This window comes from Lynx rufus, unplaced genomic scaffold (genome assembly GCF_022079265.1).
Source record: "Lynx rufus isolate CCGP_SWC_20201006 ecotype Redwood Valley unplaced genomic scaffold, mLynRuf1.p SCAF_11, whole genome shotgun sequence".
NCBI classification, from domain to species: Eukaryota; Metazoa; Chordata; class Mammalia; order Carnivora; family Felidae; genus Lynx; species Lynx rufus.
This window is the reverse complement of record NW_025814825.1, coordinates 49,616,966-49,635,514: the sequence shown is the minus strand read 5'-3', so window position 1 is coordinate 49,635,514 and position 18,549 is coordinate 49,616,966. Positions and strand designations below refer to the sequence as shown.

Here is an 18,549-nt window from a genome sequence, read left to right as displayed (position 1 = left end):
TAATTAGGAAAAATATATATATACAGATCTGAAGAAAATGTTCTCATGATAGAACATTTTTCTTCCAAAGAGAGAGTTGGGGTTAGTATCTGCAAAGAGTCAAATATTGGTCTTCAGAATAACAGTAATGGTGGAGTCCTGGATAAATTATTTTATTTTAAAAAAACACTATATAAAAGCATGCAGAGAGACTAAACGCAGAAACTAGAAGGAATTCAACTCTTGCAAAATGGGAACTGTGGTAGGCAGAGTTTTAAGATGGCCCCAATGGCCCTGTCTCATGCGTAACTGTATACATTGCATAATTACCCCTTCCTTGAGTGTGGGCTGAACTTAGTGACTTGCTTCTAATGAATAGACTATGAAAACAATGATGTCACATCTCTGATTAAGTTATAAAAGACTGTGCTCTCATCTTGCTAGCACTCTATTGCCTTCTCAGCTTACACCCTTTGATAAAGCAAGTTGCCCTGCTGGAGAGATCCTTGTGGCTAAGAACTGAGGGCAGTCTCTAGCCAACAGCCAGGAAAAGCTGAAATCCCTGAGTCCAATAACCTGCTAGCTAAGTGAATACTGAAAATAACCACATAAGCTCAGATGTGGACCCTTTTCCAGACATGCCTTCAGATGACACCTCAGTCCTGACTACCCCTTGGGTGAGAGTTAAGCTATGCCTGATTCTGAACCAGAGAAACTGTAAGATAGTAGTAAGTGAGTGTTGTTTTGGTTTTTTAATTTTTTTTTAACTTTCTTTTTTTTTTTAATTTATTCTTGAGACAGGGAGAGACAGAGCATGAACAGGGGAGGGTCAGAGAGAGGGAGACACAGAATCTGAAACAGGCTCCAGGCTCTGAGCTGTCAGCACAGAGTCTGATGCAGGACTCGAAGTTGAGTGTTGTTTTAAGAGCTATGCTTCAGAGTAATTTCTTATGCAACAGTAGATAACTTACATAAGAAATTACATTGGGTAATATCCACATTTGCAAGGCTTTTACCATGAAGTTACTCACAAATCTGCCAGCAGAAAATAAATCTCAAGTAGAAAGCCAGAGTCCTACTGCCTGAGAAGCCAGAGGACAAGGTCTAGGATCGTTAACAGTGGCTGGAATTCAAGGTTGGATATCCTGGAAAGGAGGAAACCTTGAAGAGTGGAGTCCCAAAGTCTGCATATTCATACCCCTCAAATTCCTGACTGACTCCAAAAGTACACCTATGGGAGAAAGGACTGAAAGGAGCTTAGGGGAAAAACAATAGCTAGAAAGCTATAAGAGCCAAGCAGAGATTTTGACAGCTACCATCTGCAGTGGGGATAAGATTTTGGAATTTCAATTCTGCCAAGTTACAGGGGTCAGGAAACAAAACCCCAAAAGGGAAATACTATAGAAGTAAAGACCTTATATCAAGACTAAATGCCAAGAAAAATATAATATCTAAAATTAAAATTTTTTTGTATGGGATTAATAACAGATTTAGACACTAAAAAAGGTACCATATAGAGCAATAAAAAAAATAGCAACAGGAACATTCTAAAACACACATAAAAAATGAATAGAACATCAATGACCTGAAAGGTAACATAATGAGTTTCAATATACACATAGTTAGAGATCCACAGAATAGAAAAGCAAAGAGGGGACCAAAACCAAGAAAATTTCAAAAAATAATGGCCTGTATCTTTCTACCTTTGATGAAAACCATAAACCCACAGATCCAAGAAGCTCATAAACTCCAAGCAGAAGAAACATGAAAAACACCAAACAAAGGCATATTATTAACAAACTGCTGGAAGCCAGGGACAAAGAAGAAAATTTTCAAATATAGAGAAAAAGACTACACAGAAACAATAACAGCAAAACTCTTGCTCGAAACTAGGCAAGCCAGAAAAACAAACAAAACAAAACAAACCCAGAGAGACATGAGAGACATGTTTAAAATATAGAAAAAAAGAAAAGCTGTCAATCTAGATTTCTATACCAAGAAAAATAGCTTTCAAAAATAAAAGCAAAACAAAGGCTTTAGGACAAACAAAAGCCTGGAGAAATCATTATGAGCATAACTGTACTACAATATATGTTAAAGGAAGTTCTTGGGAAAAAGAAATTCAGATCTACACAAAGAATGAAAGTACTAGAAATGGTAAATTCATGTGTAATCATGAAAGGGTTTTTTTTTTTTTGAAAAAAAAAATTTTTTTTTTGCATCTTTTAATCTCTTTACAAGATAACTGAGAAGGATGATAGTATGGCAAAAGGTACAGGAACCAACCTAAAAGAGTCAACAATAACCAAAGCTAGAACAAATTGAGCAACAAAATAACAACACTGGGCTGGAACCACAGAAGAGAATAAATGAATCCAGACTGATATAATTTAAGTAATGGAATAAATAAATAAGTGAGGGAGAGAAGGGACAGCTATTCATTATAGAATTTCAATTAATGCAAAGGAAATGAGGGAAATTTTTTAAAAATCACCATTAGAATACAGTAATAATTGTTTCAGGAAGATCAAGATCCACCAATGAATACTAAAATTAAGGAGCAAAGGATGAAGGAAAAACAAGATATTGTCATAGACTAACACCAGCACTCCTCAGGGTAATTATTAATTAAAAAGAAAAAATAATTAACTTTAAAGTGGAGGGGTGCCTGGGGGCCTGGGGGCACCTGGATGGCTCAGTTGGTTAAGTGTCCAACTCTTGATTTCAGCTCAGGTCATGATCTGGTTGGTGAGTTCAAGCCTCATGTTGGCTGCTTGAGATTCTCTCCTCTCTCACTCTACCCCTCCCCTCCCTCAAAACAAACACTAATAAATACATGAATGAATGAATGAGTGAATGAATGAATGAAGTGGAGAAGAACAGCAGAAATCACCATAACCAAGGTCAAAACCACCAGCAATGAGACATATCAACATCCTATCTCTTAATATGATTCACTGGGGAAGGTACCACAATAACCTCAGTGGTTTTCTTGCCAAAACACATAACCTCAAACTAGTCATGCAAAAACATAATCCAAACAAAAAAAAAGAGTGATCTCGTACATTATACTTGATCAGTAGTCTTTTTTTTTAATTTTTAAAAAATGTTTATTTTTGAGAGATAGAGACAGAGCTCAAATGGGGGAGGAGCAGGGAGAGAGAGGGAGACAGAATCTGAAGCAGGGTCCAGGCTCTGAGCTGTTAGCACAGAGCCTGATGCAGGGCTATAATCCACAAACAACATCATGACCTGAGCTGAAGTCAGATGCTTAAATGGATGAGCCACCCAGATGTCCGGAGCAGTACTCTTGAAAAGCATCAGTGTCATGAAAGAAAAGGAATGACTTTCAATCTTTCCAACTGTCACAAGTTGGAGTTGACTACAGATATCTGACTATTAAATGTAATGTAGGATTCTGGAATAGAAAAAGGACATTAGTGGAAAAACTGGGAAATCAAAATAAAATTTGTAGCTTAGTATTATTGTACCAATGTAAATTTCTTGGTTTTTATCACTATATAATAGTTATGTAGAATGTTAACAAGAGAAGAAGCTGGGTTAAGGGGTATATGAGAACCCTGTGTATTGGTTTTATAAGTCCAAAATTTGTTCAAACTGGAAAGCTTAAAAAAGATAAAGTTCATGGACTCCTGGGTGGCTCAGTTGGTTACGAGTCCAACTTTGAGGTCATGATCTCATGGTTTGTGAGTTTGGGCCCCATGTTGGGCTCTGTGCTGACAGCTCAGAGCCTGGAGCCTCCTTCGCATTCTATATCTCCCTCTCTCTCTGCCCCTCCCCCACTTGTGCTCTCTCTCTCTCAAAAATAAATAATAAACATTAAAAAAAATGATAAAGTTTAAAGTAAAAATAATATCAATGTATTATTGTGAGATTTATAATATATGAAGTATAAAGGTATGACAATAACTGCAAAAAGTGGAATAAAAGTGTTCTATGTAAGGTTCTTAGGATATATGTGAAGTGATATACTATTATTTGAATGCAGACTGTGTTATGATATGTACTGTAAATACCAGATCAGATACTAAAGCAAAGTAACAAAGACGCATATAACTAATATGCCAACAGTTGAAATAAATGGAATTTGTAAAAAAGGAAAAAAAAAGTCAATCTAAAAGAAGGCATGAAATGGGGGGGGGGGCGGAGAATAACATATGGCACAAACAGAAAATAGATTAATTTAATTCAATCATATTTGAAACTGTATTAAATATAAATAGTCTAAACCCTTCAAGTAAGACAAAAACTGTCAGGATTAAAAACCACAAGAACTATCTATATGCTGTCTACAAGAAACCATTTTAAATGTAAAGACACAAAAAGGTAAAAGAATGGCAAGAGATACACAATGCAAGTACCAATTAACAAGGAAGTTGGAGTGGCTGTATTAATACCAGATAAAATAGGATTTATAAAAAGAAATATTACCAGGAATGTTATCAGAAATACAGACATTTATTAATGATATAAGTAACCTCATCAAAAAAAAATGCTAGGTATATCTATAACCAATAACAGATTGAAAAAACAGCAGACAGAAGATTGATAGGGGTACAAAATAAATGAATTATCAGCTAACTTGACCTTGCTTGAAAAAAAAAAATTGCAGTGTATATTCTTTTCAGCTGCATACAGAACATTTACTAAGACAGGCCATATTTTATAAATCAATAACAAAAATATCAGAAACCATCTCTCAAACACTTGAAAATTGAACAATTCACTTCTAAAGAATCCCTGGGTTACAGAAGAATTAACAAGAGATATTTAAAGAATATTTAAAACTAAACAATAATGAATATACGACATATGAAAATTTGTATGCTGCTGCTAAAATAGTACTTGGGAGATTTTATAAAGAAATGTTCATATAATGAAAAAAATCAATCTAATCTGATAACTTAAAGTAGACAAACAGCATATTAAACCTAAAGAAAAAAAACTAAATAAGCAGGAAAAAAAAAAGAAAAAAAATCAAAGAGAATAGAAAAAACCTGAAACAGGTTTACTTATTTATCTTTTGAAAAGACCAATAGGGGCATCTGGGTGGCTCAGTCCGTTAAGCGTCCAACTTTGGCTCAGGTCATGATCTCACGGTTCATGAGTTCGAGCCCACCATCAGGCTCAGTGCTGACAGCCTGTGCTCAGAGCCTGGAGCCTGCTTCGCACTCTGTGTCTCCCTCTCTGTCTGCCCCTCCCCCACTCAAGCTCTGTGTCTCTCAAAAATAAACGTTAAAAAAAAAAATGACCAATAGAATTGATGTATCTCTAGCCAGACTGATCAAGCAAAGAAGACCAAATTACCAATATTAGGAATGAAATAAAGACATGATTACAAATCATACTGCTGACATTAATAAAATACAGAACTATTAGAACTTCATGCCTAAATTCAACAAATTAGGTAAATGCTTTGACAAATTCAAACTACCAAAATTCAACTAAGCAGAAAATTCAAATAATTCTGTATCTATTAACTAAAATAGACCAGGAATTAAAAACCTTCCTATAAAGAAAACATCAGCTTCAGATTGCATATCTGATAAATTCTTCTAAACATTTGAGGAAACACTAATTATACACAAACTCTTCAAGAACATAAAAGAGAAATACTTTTCAACTCATTCTGTGAAATGAAGCCAGCATTACTCTGACAGCAAACCATTATTAAAGAGAGACAATTACAGACGATGCATTCTATTCTATTCTATTCTATTCTATTCTATTCTATTCTATTCTATTCTATTCTATTCTATGATGAATATAGATACAAATCCTTTAACAAAATTTTAGTACAGGTAATTTAAAAAATAAATTAAATCTACCAACATAGAAAAAGGCCCTATTAAAATGTACATAGTAGGCACTCAAATACTGGTAAATAATTAGATTTCACAAGTTGTGACCTGCCCAATGAAGCCATATGACCTTCCCTTTCAAGTGACATTAAAGATGCTGATATTTTAATTTTTTTTTTCAACGTTTATTTATTTTTGGGACAGAGAGAGACAGAGCATGAACGGGGGAGGGGCAGAGACAGAGGGAGACACAGAATCGGAAACAGGCTCCAGGCTCTGAGCCATCAGCCCAGAGCCCGACGCGGGGCTCAAACTCCCGGACCCAGAGATCGTGACCTGGCTGAAGTCGGACGCTTAACCGACTGTGCCACCCAGGCGCCCCTAGATGCTGATATTTTAAAAATAACTTATTCCTGAACTTATAGGGATATTTCCAAAATATTCAGAGATTAACTCTATGAAAAATCACATTAAATCTTACTAAAATAATTTGTAAAATCACATAATTAACAAGAGCTGGAAATATCTATCACACAAGCTTGAGCAGATTTAGAACTTACATCAGAATTTATACTACTGTATTACTTAAATTTGTATTATATGCTTAATTCTCCCTTTCATTTCAAAGACAAATTCAGAAGCTCTTCTAAGCAGGGGCATCCGCAACTAGGCAACATGGACAACAGTGACTATATTCCTTTGGATGGGTAGCATGCTGTCATTAGAATACAATGACTGCCCTCTTCCCTACACCTCAGTAGGGTGGAAAGTCAACTTTATCCTCTCTGATCCTATCAACCCCTTCTAAGATGGCTCAAGTGATATTCTCTCAGTTCCCTTACCACCTCCTTTAGCAGTAACAACTTGTACAGGTTTTTATTGTTCTGTGAAACATGTGACAATCTGGTAACAATAAACTAAGTTAGTTAATAGTTCATTTCCAAGTCTCTGGGTTTCTTGCTGATTCCCAGCCAAAAGGAGTTATTTATTAACAACTATGAATTCCCTTTCCTGATTTCTTTTTCCTGCCAAACTAAGTTACTAATTAGCACTTGTACAAAACACTCAAATGGGATCGATTAAATATCATTACCCACACCATGAAAGCAATTTTATCATCCCTGGCAGTCCTGGGAGAATTTCAAGAATTTTAGGGACTAAAGGTTACAATTTGAGTTAATGTTGAAAAATGGGTCACTTGAGCATGTGACTCTTGATTTCAGCTTAGGTCGTGAGATCGAGCCCCATGTTGGGCTCCCCCTGCCCCCCCCCTCATGGCTCATGCTCCCTCTCCCTCTCTCAAATAAATAAAATGAAAAAAAATATTTTTTTTTGTGAGTAATAATAGTATTGGGCTTCACTAAATTCACTTCAAGCCTCATTTACTGAAAACGTACCATTTATTACCTACAAAAAAAATCACAGAAAACATAAGGAATTCAAATCTCTAATCCTTCAACTTAAAAAAATTGATTTTATATATAAAAAATTATATATATATGTAGCTTGACTTACAGAAGATAACACAGCAGTACTTCAGTATGGTAGGAATTTTTTCAATAACTGTGACTGCATCAAATGAGTAAAAAAAATGTTGCTGATTCTGTATATCTGAATGTTGTGAGTGGTTTCTTTCAAATGAGCAAAAATGATTTGAGTTCCCAAAAAGCATATACATTTTAACATATCGTTCTCATAAGCAAAACAGGTTATTTTGACAAATTCATGTGAATTGTATATTATATAGAAATGATGTAGCATTTTATTTAACATATGATGTAGGAAGAATAATTTTTTTAAAAAATATTCCTTCTAACAAGAATAAATAAGGGGGGAAATTTAAAGAAATCCTAAAACTACTAGCCCATACTTCAACAGAGGCAAACTGTAGGAATATTCATGAAAGACAAAGATGGAGTTTTTCCTGGCTTCAAAGAGCAACCGTTTCTTTCCTAGAAGAATAAAATCCTTTAAAACTTCATTTTCCAGAAATCCCTAAACTAATTATTCAAATTGACTATTTGATGGCCCTAAGTCGAATCCATCCAGGCCAAAAAGAAAAAAAAAGAAAAATTTACAAACGCACATCTCCAGGGGAGCCTGGGTGGCTCAGTGGGTTTTAAGCGTCTGACTCTTGGTTTCAGCTCAGGTCTTGATCTCACGATTTCATGAGTTTGAGCCCCACATCAGGCTCTGTGTTGGCAGCGCGGAGCCTGCTTGGGATTCTCTCTCTCCCTCTCTGCCCCTCCCTCGCAGGCGCTGTGTCTCTCTCAAAATAAATAAATAAACTATAAAAACAAAAACATACCTCCAGAATGAAACTCAAGGGAACCAGTAGGAATTATGGGAAGAAGGAGTGATTATTTCCTGTTTTCCCTCTCAAAACAATTTAACTGTCTTGGTGTACAGTGATGAGTCTCTTTTAAGATTATAAATGGTAAAAGAAGGTATGGGCAGGAAGGATGGAACACTAAAGTAAAAAGCAATGACTTTTTAATCAGTAAAAGAACGACTAAGTGTTCCACCTATCTACTTAACACAAAAAGACATTTACTTTATGTGTCCATCCATGCCTTATCACACAAAAAGAAAGGTAAATGAATATTACCAAATGAAGTTTTCTAGGCTACTCTGATGTATTTATCTCTGGCTCTTCACATGGTTACATTTACTGTCTGTTTGGTATCCTTTTACTGTTTTCTGCCAGTGTTCACCCGTGTGAATATATATCACTGGTATGAAATCACATGGCATTAATAAAGATGCCATTAATGCTTAAAGAATACTCTATAAAGCAGAGCAGCTTGTATCATCATGACCAAATTCCAAATATATTATTTAAACTAAACAGTAGGGTATATTTCAAAACTTCTAATTTCTCATATTTCTCAAATATATTGCTGAACACAAGCTAGATGGCAAGACTGATAGTATACTCATATAAGAAAAGAATAAGCATGTAATATGCATAATATGAACCCAGTATCTATAATAATGCAAATCTAATTCATAGAAGGAGAAATTTAATAAAACGATAATGACCATGTATTTTGAATTGTAAATTCTCGTTAGGGGTTTCAGCAGTAAGTCAAACTACATGAAAGGTATATAACACTTTAAAAAATGTCAAATTTCCATTTTACTTGTTCTTTCTGCATGGGTCTTAATTTGTAAACAATTTCAAAGGGGTTCAGGATTTTATTTTTTGTAATTAAAAAAGCAGTAAAGCAAGATCTGCATCACAAAAAATACTTCTGTCTTTTTCTTTATAATAAAAGATAGCTTTCAAAAACTAAAAACAAATTCAGTCATCAAAACTCTGCAAATCAAAACCACAAACGTACCACTTCATACTCATGGAATGGCCATAATAAAAAGAGGATAGCAATGGTGCTGAGGATACAGAGAAACTGGAACCCTCATACACTGTGGTGGGAAAGTAAAAAGGTGCAGCCACTGAGGTAAATAGTCCAGAAGTTCCTCACAAGGTTAAACATAGAGTTACCATATGATTCAGTAATTCCACAGCCAGGTATATAACTCAAGAGAATTGAAAACAAATGTCCACACAAAAACTCGGACACAAGTGTTCACAGTAATTTTATTTGTAACAGTCAGAAAATGGAAACAACCCAAATGTTCAACTGATGAATGGGTAAATGAAATGTGGTATATTAATACAATGGAGCATTATTCAGCAATCAGAAGGAAAGAAGTACTGATACATGCTACAACCTGGATGAATTCTGAAAACATGCTAAGTAAAAGGGGTCAGTTACCAAAGACCACATACTGTATAACTCCATTTATCTGAAATAACCAGAATAGGCAAATCTATAGAAACAAAATAAATTAGTCTACCTAGGGCTAAGGGGTTTCAAGAAAACAGAAGAGGGGTAACTGCTAAAGTGCACAGAGTTTCTTTTTAGAGTAATAAAAATGTTCTAAAACTGTGATGGTTGCACATGTCTATGAATATACTGAAACCCACTAAACTGTACACTTTAAATGTGTGAATTGTACAGTATGTGAACTGTACCTCCATTAAGCTGCTAACATCCTCCTCCCTCCAAGGGAAAAAAAAAAAATCTAATAACTGCAGCTATACATAGAATAACCTAGCATATTCTTTGAAAGTACAGATCCCCTGAACCAGCCAGACCACTAAGTCATCAACTATGAAGTGGGACGCACTTTTCTAGACTAGAGGGGCAGTACAATAAGACCGGTTCAAATCCTGTCAACTTCCTAGCTACATGACTTTCAGTAAATTATGTAATCTCTCTACATTTTCAGGTCCTACTTCAGTACAATGCAGGAAGAAATGCCTATTTCACTGGGTTACTATAAAAACTTAATAAGATAATATATACAAAGTATACTATAGGACATATTGTGCTCAAACAATATTTTATTATGATTGTTATTTTTACTGGGCTTTTATTTTCCTGTTCTTTATAGAACTTCTCCAATATCTGCCCCAAATCCATGCATCTAAGTTAAACCTTATAAATCTTAACTCTTTTCAAGAAATAATAACTTTTCGGGGAGGCTGGGTGGCTCAGTCGGTTCATGTCAGACTCTTCATTTCAGCTCAGGTCATGATCTCAGTTTGTAATATCAGGCCTCGCATCAGGCTCTGCAATAAAACCTTGGGAGCCTGCTTGGGATTATCTCTCTCTCTCCCTCTGCCCCTCACCCACTCGCACTTTTTCTCTAAATAAATAAATAAGAAATATTAATTTTTGGAGCACCTGGGTGGCTCAGTCAGTTAAGCAGTCAACTCTTGGTTTCAGCTCAGGTCATGGATTTAGGCCCATGTCGGGCTCTACACTGGCAGCACAGAGCCTGCTTAGGATTGTCTCTCTCCTCTCTGCCCCTCTCCCCGAAATAAACAAACATTAAAGAATTTTTTTTAATTTTTAAAAAGAAATATTAACTTTTATCTTTAAAAGCAGTTTATTGTCTATCTGATGCCCTGCCTGGAATAAAATAACATTTATGAAGTTACTATTTTTACAGAAATACAAACATTACAAGAACACAAACTTCAATAACACCACTAATGGTGGGAGGGTGCTCCTTAAACAAATTCCATGGTTATTTTTAAAATTACAAACTTAGGCCTAAAGGTCAAAAGATGAGGCAGACACAAATAACAACCAAATAAAATTTGCCAATTTTTAAAAATACATTCACTTTAGTAAAAATGCTATACCTATATGCTAAGAACAAACTGAAGTAAATTTAAAGTCCTGTAATTTCTTAAGAAATGTACATTTTTAATTCCCAGGTAAGTTGATAACATCTCTATGGCAAAAAATCCTTAGTAAGACTCTCATGTGAATTAAAGCCAACATTTTCATATAGAGTATAATACATACACAACACAGTAAGAACACAAACAAGAAATAACATTTTATATCTCTATATAAAAATTTAGCATTTCTTTTGCTAACAGTCTCTAATTCTATTTAAGAATGAAACATATATACTATGGTGAAATTGTGACTAAATCTGGTATGAAATCAAAAGTCAATCAACAACCACATTCCTATCTGAAGACATGAAAATGAATATTTCCATTCAAATTCTGGAGAATATTTTAATATCTCATAAGTGAGTCATATTTTGAAAGTACAGTTCATTGCTTGAGAAAATCTGTCATGGATTTTCTAAATGCATTTAATTAAACCAATTAAATTAAGATTTTAAGTTTCTGGTTAGAGTTAAATGTAGAAGAGCACAATACCTAAAATTTATACCTTTTTCAAAGTTAAATAAATTTTTAAACACACCCACAGAATATTATATCTCTACAAAGCTGCAGTGTCTAAAGTTTCCTTTGTTACCCACTGTAAGAGTAATGCTCAAGCAACAATATATTCAATTCACCTATTTTATTCGGAATAAATGTGCCTTTCATAACAAAGAAACCTTCCCTTAAAAAGCTCCATAATCAACTTTTATGTAATTTTTTAAAATGTTATAAATCAAGCCCAGATATCTTTATCAATTTCTCAAAATTGGTAAGTCAAGGTTTACTATACTCCGTAACTTAAAAATCAAAATAACTACTTTTACTGACTTGTTTACACATACATATTTCCTATTTTTTATACTACTACCACTCTTTTGCTTTTTTACAAGGCTCTGATATGCCAATCTTTTGTAGCAAATTAAGTAGAAAAGTCAAGTAAAAGTAAACAAACATTTTTCAGATAAAGAAGGGCAAATGAAAGAACTGGAAAATGTAACCCTTAATGAATCTACTGTACTTTTTAAATATTTTAAAAATAGATGGTAACAAGTTAAAAATTCAGGAAATATTTTTTTACTGCTACGTATTCACTTTCTCCAAATGAAAATGAGAGGATAGGTTCATATGAAAAAGGCCCAACGACATCTATACTCTAAGTTTATAAAATAATCTCAAACCATATAATACTGCTAAAACTGAATAATTAAAGTAAAACATAAAGAAGACATTAGGAATCAGCTGTTTTTAGGCAAGTATCAGATATTTTCTGATATGGAAAGGCACTTGACAAAATTATCTGGCATAACAAATACTACAAATAATAGTAACCCAAGGTCTCTTACCAATTTCAGCAGGTAGTTGTTTGATTTTGTTCTCTCGAATGCTAAGCATGCTGAGTTTTGACAGATTTTTGATGTCCTTTTCCACAGTAGTTATACGATTAAAGCGAAGGTAAAGAGTGGTGAGAGAATCTAGCCTATATACCACTGAAGGAATTTCTCTCAGTTTATTATGCCGTAAATCAAGCATCCGCAGCTTCTTCAAGTTATCAAGAGAGTCAGGCAAACTGGTAAGTGAGTTTTCATTTAGAGCCAGTGTCATGAGATTTACTAGACAGCCCACCTCTGCCGGGAGGGACTGCAATTTGTTGCTATATAAATAAAGTTCTGTTAATTGAGTCAACTCTTTGATTGATGATGGCAATATGTGTATAGACCTCTTGGATAAGTCCAAACGCATTGAATTCTCTTCCCGGCATTTGTTGAGCTCTTTAATCACCTCTGCATTGCTAGATTTTTTTCTAGTCCCAGGTGCTGGATTTGGCCGTTTGATCGTATTGTCAACTGAAAAAGCCACCCCTGGTTGGGCAGCACTGGAGTCCTTCTTTCCATCTTTGGCATCTTTCCCTTTGGTCTTAGGTTCTTTTTCTTTGCTCTCTTTCCCAAAACCTCCAGAGGCTTTTGCCTCCTTTTCTCTTTCCTTGGCTGATGGCACTTTGGGATCTTTCTCTTTAGAGTCTTTTTCTTTTCCTAAACTACTACTCATGGTGACTCAAGCTTGGGCAAAAACTACATGAACTCCTTTGTTTTATTTGCCAACAACAGTCATTGGAATTCAAAGATGAAGAGACAAAGATCCTACACAATCAAAAAAGGTGTTGGCTTGAAGAAGTAATCACCATGGAGTAACAGCCATCTGTTACATGTTAGATCTAAAAGCACTATGCCCATTTCTGATAACTCATTCCAACTGGTAAAATGCTGCTGGTCAACGATTCATTAGAATTCCTGAAATATAATACAGAAAGAATATTAAATTACTTTAGATTATAATTTATATTAAGTAAATGGGCTCTGAAAAACAATCTTACTGAAAATCTGGCCATTTTATGATCTGATGCAGTAATTTTCTATTGAACATTTTGTTATGCAAAATCCACTGAAAAGCTATAAAAATTAATAAGGCAGGTTCTATCTTCAAGGACTTTATAATCTAACAGGAAGAGGTAAGATAAGCGTACAAGTTACTGTAAGTTTGTAAGAACTGAAAATTGGGGGAAATCATAATAATGTTTGAGTGCTTTCTATGTACACGCACTACTGTTAAGAAATTTACAAATATTAACACATATAACAGCCCTATGAGATCAACTGTTGTCCCTATTTTATAAATAGGACACAAAGGCACAGAAATATGTTTAAGTAACTAGTTCTGTGATCTTGGAAAAGCAACAGAGCTGAGATTCCAATGTATATATCTATAGCCTGTGTTCCTAATCACTATACTAAAATTGTTCTATCTGCAATTAACTGCCAGACACCGTTAGGTAACAGGAAGGATTTCAAAGGCCACGATGATAGAATTGGGAACAGTTTCACAAGAGAACAAAATGAGCTAAGTAAAATATGTATGGAGCACAGCGAACAGTTCAGGTAAAAGGGCATGAAGAATGTGTAGTTCAATAACCATTCCAGGTGATTCTAATGCAGGTAGATGCAGGGACCACCTTTGAGAAACAGTAAGAGAGAGCAATCTCCAATGATATCTATATACTAAAACATGTGAATAGTGACAAGGACTCTTAAGGGTTCTTAAAAATAGAAAAAGTTCACTGGTAAAATGACCAAAACGAGCTACAAAGGCTAAAAACAGGAGTAAAATCTTTGTGAAGGAGGCAGTCCTCCCTCTAAGCATTTTCAAATTTAAAATATAATTTGGGGGTGCCTGGGTGGCTCAGATGGTTAAGCATCTTGATTTTGGCTCAGGTCATGATCTCACTGTGAGACTGAGCCCCATGCTGGCTCTGCATTGACATTGTGGAGCCTGCTTGAGATTCTCTCTCCCCCTCTCTTTGCCCCTCTCTCGCTCATGCTCTCTCTCTCCTCTCTCAAAATAAATAAATAAACATTAAAAAATAAATACAATTTGTATTTCATGGCTCTTGTTAATTTTATAAGTAACTGGATCTTTATGTGGTAGTAGGGCTTAAAGATTACAGACAAAATGACTAATATCCAATTAGCTTAAGAGGTTAAAAAAGTTAATAAAATTTTATGAAAACACCAATAGTATTTAATAGTCTATGTGCACAGGATCGTGCTAAGAATTTCTATATAAAAGATGTGAGCTCTATGCCACACAAGGTTACAGTTTAATTAGACAGCCAAAACACTCAGCAAATCAGTCCAGGTACATATAATGAAAAGGTAATTTAGGCCAAGAATATTGAATGACCTTAGTTTGCCATAGGAAAGCGAAAAGGTAGAACTTTGCTGAAGCAAAGGGTAAGAGGTGCAGTAATAACCAGAACTGGGTAGAAAACTGATGATCTGTAAATTCCCAGACTAGAGTTTGAATTTATCAGCTTGTAAGATTCTACAATTAAATAAACATGCTATTAGTTGCTAGCACACCAGAAAAGCTATTATCTCCCCCCTACTCACCATCCTTTCAAAATGAGAAAATATTTTGAGCTACAATGGAGACTCGACTAAAAAAAACCTTAGAGGTACGGATTGAGAAACAATGCTGATGAGCCAAAATGAAAGCACATTTATTAAAATGATACAACAAAGAATAATGGAAGATATACACAGATGACGGAATACAGACACTGCTTATTGATTTGTGTATAAGAAACGTATTATGCCAAGTTTCTGGAAATCAAATTTCTATTTAGCAAGATACGTATGTACTGAATTTAAAGTGAGTTGCAGATGGTATTAAAAGATGTTACATATTAAAGAACAAATCTAGCCTCTCAAAAAGTAAAGTTTCTGCTTAATAATCAGATTTAAAAGCATTTTTGTGAGAGTTAAAAATGACACTTTTTTAAACACACACTTGGCATTTTTTAAGATGGAATCCTTGTTCTTCTATTCTGATGTTTCCCAAACTTCCCTAATAACAAAAAATAAAATAAAATAAACCTGGGATATTGGTTAAAAAAAAAAAAATTCCCAGGGTGCCTGGGTGGCTCAGTTGGTTGAGCATCTGATTCTTGGTTTTGGCTCAGGTCATGATCTCACAGTTCATGGGTTTGTGCCCTGCCCTGGGTTTTGCACTGTCAACACAGAGCCTGGTGAGATTCTCTCTCTCTCTCTCTCTCTCTGAAAATATATAAATAAATAAACAAACAAACAAACAAACATTAAAAACATAAAATAAAATTCCCAGGTTCTATCCTAAACCACTTAATTGGAATCTTTAAGAAGAATAATCTCGGAAACATGTTTTAAAAAGAAAGGTCTCAGCAAATGCTTATCCACTTTGGAAATACCTGATATAACCAAATCTAAACACCAAACATCAGACCACTGGTATATTAAATACTGTATTCCTTAAATATTATTTTAAAAATGAAAACTGAGGGGGTGCCTCCTGGCTCAGTCAGTAGAGAATTTGCCTCTTGATCTTGGGGTTGTGAGTTCAAGCCCCACTACAGGTATAGAGGTTACTTTAAAAAATTAAAAAAACAAACAACTACATAAATATTTGTATGGTGCATACATGATACTGCTATAAATGTTAAAAATGGTCCCATAAAAAATAAACTAAAAATGAAAATGGAGGATGGGGGGAGGTCAGGAAAGAAAACTGTAATAATGACAAAACAAGTTACTAATAATTTAAAATTTCTACTTAAGTCTGAAAAGAGACTTCCCAAAATGTATAAATACCACCACTGTATTTGACATTAATAGTAGAGATACTTGAGCTGTTTAACAGTTTTCCTGTAGGGTGCCTGGGTGGCTCAGTCGGTTGAGCGTCCCGACTTCGGTTCAGGTCACGATCTCGCCATCCCTGAGTTCGAGCCCCGCGTCAGGCTATGGGCTGATGGCTCAGAGCCTGAAGCCTGCTTCCCATTCTGTGTCTCCCTCTCTCTCTGCCCCTCCCCCGTTCACGCTCTGTCTCTCTCTGTCTCAAAAATAAATAAATGTTAAAAAAAAAATTAAAAAAAAAATAGTTTTCCTGCAATAGTGATGGATTTGAACTGACCCACACGCTCATCCTATAATTCTTATAATGAGATTTACTGGTACATACAATAGCTAAGTCAAAGTTCATAAAAATATAACTAGTTACAGAGAATAGAATTTGGACTTTGACATTTCACCATACTGAAAGGAATTAACTAACCAGGCTTGACTATTAACTAAAAAATTTTCATCCAGTAAAAATATAGGTCGTCTAAGAGAACAAATGACTTGACAGCCCAAAGTTGTTATGAGTCTAATCCAGACCTCACTCAGGTGACACTGCTAAATGTTTTTTTTGACAAGCAAAAAGTATTGTGAGTACTCTTTCATGGTTCTTGGAAATTAACTATTCAATAGGTTTTTTAAAATCACTTTATAACATAGTGGGAGAAAACTACATTTGCACAGAATTTGACTCTTGCACCCACTTATGTAACAGAAAGTGACAGTACCCGTTCTAAAAATGTTTAAAATCTAGTGAAAAAAACATAAAATTGCACCAATTACTAAGCTGACGCTAGCAATGGTGTTTTTATACTGGGATCTTTACCACTCCCAAAGATGCCTTCATTCCCCATCCCATAATACCACGTACAGAGCATCTGACATGAATTTTTTATCTTACTTCAAATTCTCACAACCACATCAAAGAAGATATTTAAAGTGTCTCTACTTATAACCAAGGTAGATTCCTTGAGTCCATTTTATCATTAGTTCAAAAATGACACCAAATTAGAAACTACCAATGCCATCTGTTAGTAGAGGTCTAAGTTGATGCAATTTTTCTCTGGTATATAGCTATGTTCCAAATAATGAAAATTATTTTTTTAATGGTTAATTTTTTTAATGTTTTTTTGTAGAGAGCGAGAGAAAGAGACAGAGCATGGGTGGAGGAAGGGCAGAGACAGAAGGAGACACAGAATCCGAACCAGGCTCCAGGCTCTGAGCTGTCAGCACAGAGCCCCCGTGTAGGACTCGAACCCACGAACCATGAGATTATGACCCAAGCTGAAGTCGGATGTTTAACCAACCGAACCACCCAGGCACCCTCAAATTATGAAAATTCTTAACTTCAAATCCCTAAGTAGAAGAGTTCCTCTATTTCCAATTTATAGACAAGAAAATTGAGGCACTGAAGTCAGATACTTGGTAAGTAAGGAAAAATTCAAAACCAGGTCTGCCTGACTCTAACTAAGCCCATGTATGTTCTTTCCACTATACCATGGTGTATTTCAAAGATAACTGTCCAGATCATCATTGTAGGAGGATGCTGATTACAATGCTTTAGGCCTCCAATACCTTCTAAGTCAGGGATCAGCAAATTTTTCCTGTAATGGGCCACATATTAATTTTTTTAGGTTTTGTGGGCCAGATGTTCTGTTACAGATACTCAATTCCATCATGAAACACCTATAGCACGAAAACACCTGCAGACAGTATGTAAATGACTAGGTATGGCTACATTTCAATAAAAGTTTACCAAAGGAGGCTTCATACTAAATTTGGCCCTCAGGCGATAGTTTTCCAAGTCATACTTTCTGATTAAAAAAAAAAAAAGAAAAAATCTTAACATTTATTCATTTTTGAGAGACAGAGCCTAAGTGGGGTTGGGGCAGAGGGAAAGGGAGACACAGAATCTGAAACAGCCTCCAGGCTCTGAGCTGTCAGCACAGAGCACGACACAGGGGCTCAAACTCAGGAAGCGTGAGATCATGACCTGAGCAGAAGTCAGGTGCTTAACCGACTGAGCCACCCAAGTGCCCCCACACTTTCTGATTTTAAATCATTCCTTTCAGGAATGCAAACTGAATGCAAGAAGTAAAAAACAAACAAAAACACTTTTCCTTGTTCTTATATTCACATTACTTTTAGCAATTTCTAAAATAGCTACAATTTCCTAAAATCTAGGGGAAGGAGGACTGGAGGGGAGACAGAAGTGAGAAAGCACCAGCCTAGTAAGATCTATTCTTGGTATAAGACTATAATGATAATCATCAAATGTAATAAA

The 18,549-nt window shown here is 35.1% G+C and overlaps 1 protein-coding gene across 3 annotated transcripts in view; it reads right to left on the bottom strand.

The window, feature by feature from the left end:
• The window catches only part of SHOC2 (SHOC2 leucine rich repeat scaffold protein), a 105,680-nt gene that overhangs the window by 46,555 nt on the left and 40,576 nt on the right, over positions 1-18,549 (bottom strand). For all 3 annotated transcript variants that reach the window (XM_047073432.1, XM_047073431.1, XM_047073433.1), the window contains exon 2: positions 12,405-13,349. In XM_047073432.1, coding sequence (XP_046929388.1) covers positions 12,405-13,107 — 703 coding nt within the window. In that variant the 5' untranslated portion in view covers positions 13,108-13,349. The remainder of the gene's footprint in view (positions 1-12,404; positions 13,350-18,549) is intronic.